This window comes from Grampus griseus (genome assembly GCF_964374135.1).
Source record: "Grampus griseus genome assembly, chromosome: 3".
Classification (NCBI taxonomy): domain Eukaryota; kingdom Metazoa; phylum Chordata; class Mammalia; order Artiodactyla; family Delphinidae; genus Grampus; species Grampus griseus.
The window spans coordinates 149,703,661-149,709,458 of record NC_139019.1 but is presented as its reverse complement, the minus strand read 5'-3'; the positions used below and the strand labels follow the sequence as shown (position 1 = coordinate 149,709,458).

The window sequence follows — 5,798 nt, the reverse complement described above, 5'->3', positions numbered from 1 at the left end:
GGTCAGGGTTTTTACAGAGAAAATTGTGCCTTCCAGTGTGATGCGAGGTTCTCAAGGAGATAAGTCTATAGGTTTTCTAACGAGCCCTCAGGGGTGCCTACCTGGAAAGGGCTGACTGGGTCCTAGGCTCCGTGCCAAGCCCTGTATAAACATCATCTCATTTAATACTTATAACAATCCTGTTATGTCATCACCATTTTACAGGGGAAGAAACCAAGCTCAGAGAGGATAGAGGGCACACGCAGCCAGCAGCGGCAGGGTAGGGACAGGAAGCCTGGCAGTCTGACGTGGAAACTGCTTGCTTAACGGATTCCCCACGCCTAGGAAGGCACGGCAAGGCGCCGTGATCTCGCCATTTACAGCAGTGAAGTCTGTCCTGTGAGGCATTGCCCAGGGCAGCAGGGGAGGGGCTCAGGGACAATCATCTCCACCAGGCCTTCTTGCTTCCATCTTGTCCTTTCCTCTATTTTAGCTCTGTGGGTAATTATTTAATTCGCCGGATCCCGCACTAGACTCAGAGTTCCCAGTAGGCAGTGGCGTGTAGGTGAAAAGAACACGCGGGTGGGAGTCAGGCAGCTGGCACCGTCATTAACTCTGTGCAACTTTGGGTAGTGTTTTGAACCTGATTTTCCACTCCGGCAAAGTGAAGATGAGGAGGCTTATGAGGAGGGATTCTTTAAAGGGTGGACGACATAAGGCGAGTTCTCTCTGGTTTACTCTTTGAGAGTAAGGCTTGTATCTTGCTTACCCTGTCGCTCTTGGTACGTAGTGAGGCTCAGGAAAATACAGTGGCTCAATGAATGCAGTGCTAGCAAAAGAAAAATTTTCACCTTTGTCAGTTTTTAGGGGATTTCAAGCAGAGGAGTCCTCTTTCCCAGGTTCTGGCGGTCATAGTCAGGGAAGAGTGGGTCCAGGCGCGGGTCCCGCGTGGATGCTGGAGCCCATACCGGTGAGGTTGGTGCCTGAGAGAGCGCAGTCGGGGCACTGGAAGCCAAAACCGCCGGCAGAGGGCGCCCCGGGCCCGCTGAGCGCGTGGCTCTGGGGTTGGGGCGCTCGCCGGGCGCTGGACACTGGCTGCAGTCCGGCCTTGACCGCAGCCGTGGACGAGCCCACTACCCCAGCTGAGCGCGAAGTGAGAGCCCTCTGGGCGCAGCGGAGCGCACCGGCCAGGCGCGCTGCTGCGCAGAGCCCTCCCGGCGAGCGGTGAGTAGAGGCGCCCGCAAGGCACATCTCACCCTAGTTGGGGGGCACTTGGAGGCAGCGCCTGTCGGACCTGGGCGCGCTGTTCTAGTGGTTGGTGTCCGTGGGAGAGTGAGCGCTGTCCCTGCTTCCGTTTGGTCTTTGGGAAAGGCTTCGGGTTGACCCCAGGAGGCGCTGAGTGTCGGGCGGAGCTTTGCTTTCCGGCGACTAGGGCTCATTTGAGGTTTTAACATCGGATCTTTTCTCGCGGGCCCCTGTCGGGTGCTGTCCCGAGTGCCAGGGGCCCGGGGTTCGGCGGGGTAACCCGGGGCGGGCGAGCGCTCACCTGGACGTCCCCCACCCCTTTCGCCCGCGGCACCAACCGGGGGAACCACGTGGGGCTGTCGCCAGTAACTCTGCCTGTCAAGCGAAGCCCGCCTCCAGGGCAGGGGAGGGACGCGGGGGGGGGGGGTGGGCTGTGCCCCGAGGGAACCTGGCCAGCCCGTGCGCCCGCCGGTGCCAGCTCGGCTTTCCCTGCCTCGTGTTCTCACGGGCTCCTTGGCAGGTAGCGGGCAGTTCCGCGGGAAGGCGCAGGGCTCTTCCCCGAGGGACCAGAGGCCACTCGAGGGGCGCCCGGGCGCTCGTTTTCCGGAGAAGGGAAGCAAAGAAGCTGCCCAGGTGACTAATACTGGGGGTGCCCTCTCTCAAGGAAGCTCCAAGCGTCCGGGGGCATTTTTCGGGGTCTCGTCCGCTTTGAACCATCTCTAGCCATTGGAGGCAGTGGGGGCAGCGCCAGCTCTCTGTGGACCTGGCCCAGGATCCTTTTCCCAAACCCGCTCCGGCGACTGTTGCGCATCGGGAGCAGAACCCCAGCTGCGCGCGCAGGATAGGACTGAGGCGTGCCTCCCGGGCGCCTCGCGAAGCCCGCTCTCCCCGAGCTCCTGGGGGCTTGGAGAGAGACAACCCCAAGGCAAGGTAGGTGGTTCAGAGGGGGTTGGATTGGGCTTGACAGTAAAGATGCGATCTGCTTATCTTGGCAAACGTCCTTTGCTTTCTCTTTGCTTTCTAGAGCTTTGGGGGAGCTGGTGCAGAGCCAGGGGCTTGGAGGAGCAAGGCATGTATTTTCAGCTGCGCCTCAGAAGGGGAGAATTCTCTGTCACCACCAGAAAGACAACAGCCCTGAAATGTGACGACAATTGACTAGCTCGTCAGAAGACTGGGAGTCTCTGGATTGATAGCTTAGAATATGCTAAAAAGCCAGTGCTTTCCATGGGGCATTGAAGGGCCAACTGGTCCCCGTGACAGTGAATTGGAGCAAGGGAGTCAGAAGACAGTTGTAGAGAGCAAGAGGGAGCTTCCAAGGGGCTGATCTGGACTGCCAAGGGCAGGCTCCTGCCACACAATTGCTGTAGCCCTCTAATGGAATGCTGGTGAGGTCCTCCACCCAGGGGAGCAAGTGGGGCTGTGCAAGGGGCTGCCTGACCAGCGAGGACTCCTGTAGGTCTGACCAACCCCTGATCCCTGCTTAGGAAACTGAGGGGTGTCCGATCCCCCTCTGCGCTCTCCCTCAGGAAGATGAGGACTCTGAACACCTCTACCATGGACGACGCCGGGATGGTGGTGGAGAGGGACTTCTCCTTCCGCATCCTTACAGCCTGTTTCCTGTCGCTGCTCATCCTGTCCACACTCCTGGGGAACACGCTGGTCTGTGCTGCCGTCATCAGGTTCCGACACCTGCGGTCCAAGGTGACCAACTTCTTCGTTATCTCCTTGGCCGTGTCGGATCTCTTGGTGGCTGTCTTGGTCATGCCCTGGAAAGCGGTGGCTGAGATCGCTGGCTTCTGGCCCTTTGGGTCCTTCTGTAACATCTGGGTGGCCTTTGACATCATGTGCTCCACCGCGTCCATCCTCAACCTCTGTGTGATCAGCGTGGACAGGTATTGGGCCATCTCTAGCCCCTTCCGGTATGAGAGGAAGATGACCCCCAAGGCAGCCTTCATTCTGATCAGCGTGGCATGGACTTTGTCTGTTCTCATCTCCTTCATTCCGGTGCAGCTCAGCTGGCACAAGGCGAAACCCACAAGCCCCTCTGATGGGAATGCCACTTCCCTGGATGAGACCACCGACAACTGTGACTCCAGCTTGAGCAGGACCTATGCTATTTCATCCTCCCTAATAAGCTTTTATATCCCTGTGGCCATCATGATCGTCACCTACACCAGGATCTACAGGATCGCCCAGAAACAAATACGGCGCATCTCGGCCTTGGAGAGGGCCGCAGTCCATGCCAAGAACTGCCAGACCACTACCGGTAATGGAAACCCCGTGGAGTGTTCTCAGCCGGAAAGCTCCTTCAAGATGTCCTTCAAAAGAGAGACTAAAGTTCTGAAGACTCTGTCTGTGATCATGGGGGTGTTTGTGTGCTGCTGGCTCCCTTTCTTCATCTTGAACTGCATGGTGCCCTTCTGTGGGTCTGGGGAGACCCAGCCCTTCTGCATCGATTCCATCACCTTTGACGTGTTTGTGTGGTTTGGGTGGGCTAATTCCTCCTTGAACCCCATCATTTATGCCTTTAATGCTGATTTTCGGAAGGCATTTTCCACCCTCTTAGGATGCTACAGACTTTGCCCGGCGACGCATAATGCCATAGAGACGGTTAGCATCAATAACAATGGGGCTGTGGTGTTTTCCAGCCATCACGAGCCTCGAGGTTCCATCTCCAAGGACTGCAATCTGGTGTATCTGATCCCACATGCCGTGGGCTCCTCTGAGGACCTGAAGAAGGCAGAGGCGGGTGGAATAGCTGAGCCCTTGGAGAAGCTCTCCCCAGCCCTGTCTGTCATTTTGGACTATGACACTGATGTCTCCCTAGAGAAGATCCAGCCCGTCACACAAAATGGACAGCATCCGACCTGAACTCCGAAATGAATCCTAGCAGACATGCTCATCCCAGAAGCTAGAGGAGACTTCTCTGGGGCTTGCTGTGAAGAAACTAAGGTGTGGTGAGACTCCGATGTCGGGCGAGCCCTCCTCTGCTGCTTCCCCTCAACACACAACTAACTACATTTTAATCTACATGCCAGTGTGTTTTCTGTGTTGTTCATAGCGAATCAAGAGGGACACAAGTGAAGCGAGTGTTCATAAGGGACGTGTCTTTGGCTCCAAAATTATTTTTAGAAACTGAGCCTTATCTTAGGACTTAAGAAACAGGGCAAAGAATCAACAATGAACAGCTTCACTTAAATATTAAATCTTTCCCAGAAGGAAGTGAGAAGGGTTGAGTTTGCTGTGTACAAACAGGTGCTAACACTGGTCCAAGCAAAGTTTTCAGATTGTAAAGGTAGGTGCATGCCTTCATAAAGTATTCCTAAAAAATAATTGAGCCTTACAGTAGGAATGGGATTTTTTTTTCCAGAGTTGATGCTTTGTTGATATTGGTTTATTTAGTTATTGTATTATATGGATATTTTTAATTTATTATAATAAATCTATATTTATCATATTTAATAGGGTAAATGAATGAGTTATCTGAAATCTTACAATAGCATTTTTGTCCATTTAACTAGCACTTTATAAGCTGATGAAACAAACACATAGACTCTCTGAGAGTCTAAATGCTCATGTATAACTTCCAGAAACACAGCGAAGTCTAATAGAAAAAAAACAAAGAAGTTGTGATGATTCCTTAAAATTCATGGGAACAAATAAATACGAGGTGAGAACTGACAAATGCTGTGATTGCTTTTTTTTTTTCTCCTCAAAAGATTTTGAAAGATTTAAAAAAGCATAGCTACTCTTGTGTTCAAAATTTCTTAAGTGACAAAGACTTTCCCAGGAGAATGATTTGCAGTTCTGTAAATATTTGAAATAAAAGTTAGCTTAAGAAGAATCCAACTTGAAATATATGATCTTAGGTGGTAATAAAAAGTATATGCCGCTTTGTATTTATGTAAAATAATTGGCCTTCTTTGTCTTTTCTCATTTCCTGTGTCAGATAGCTTTTCTGAGCCAAATAAATGACTGTCCTGGTTAGAGATGTGTAATGAAGACAGTGAGTTTCCTTAGCTCGTGTGTCACAACAGTCTCACCCATGGACAAAAGTCAAATCCTGCATCTCCATCTTACCAGCCAAGCTACTCAGTGGGGTTCCTTTTTGTAGTGCTTTAATCTGAACTTAGAATTGATTTTTTTAAAAAGTCTAAATGTTAATGGTATACTAACTAACAGAGGGTGCCTCAATGTCATCCTTGGGCAAGACTCTTCTGTTGGTAGAAAAGACAGGAGACCCCTTCTCTTTGCGTATGTTAAGCACACCAAAGCCATCAGCATCTCTTTTGACGAATATTAGCCCTTTCTCTGTGCTTTGGCATCAAGTTTCTGTGTCATCACCTGGACTGTAAAAAGTATCCTAAGGCTCTATTGCCAGATACTAATTCACGTGGGACAGTTCAAGAGAATGTTTTGGAAATGTTTACAAAGTATTCTTGTTGATAAGCAACTGACTTAACATTTAGATGAAATGGGTAATAAGAAAGATATCTACTGAAAACTGTCTCCTGCATCAGGTCTGTGTTATTTATGCATTGTGAATGTTTTCTTAATTTTATTGCCTGTATGCT

The 5,798-nt window shown here is 51.3% G+C and overlaps 1 protein-coding gene across 1 annotated transcript; it reads left to right on the top strand.

The window, feature by feature from the left end:
* Positions 1-2,754: 2,754 nt before the first annotated feature.
* On the top strand, positions 2,755-4,095 carry DRD1 (dopamine receptor D1; the record flags this gene model as incomplete). The annotated part of the gene is made up of 1 exon (XM_082651674.1): positions 2,755-4,095. One exon carries the CDS (start codon positions 2,755-2,757, stop codon positions 4,093-4,095), a length of 1,341 nt encoding a protein of 446 aa, XP_082507800.1.
* Positions 4,096-5,798: the final 1,703 nt, after the last annotated feature.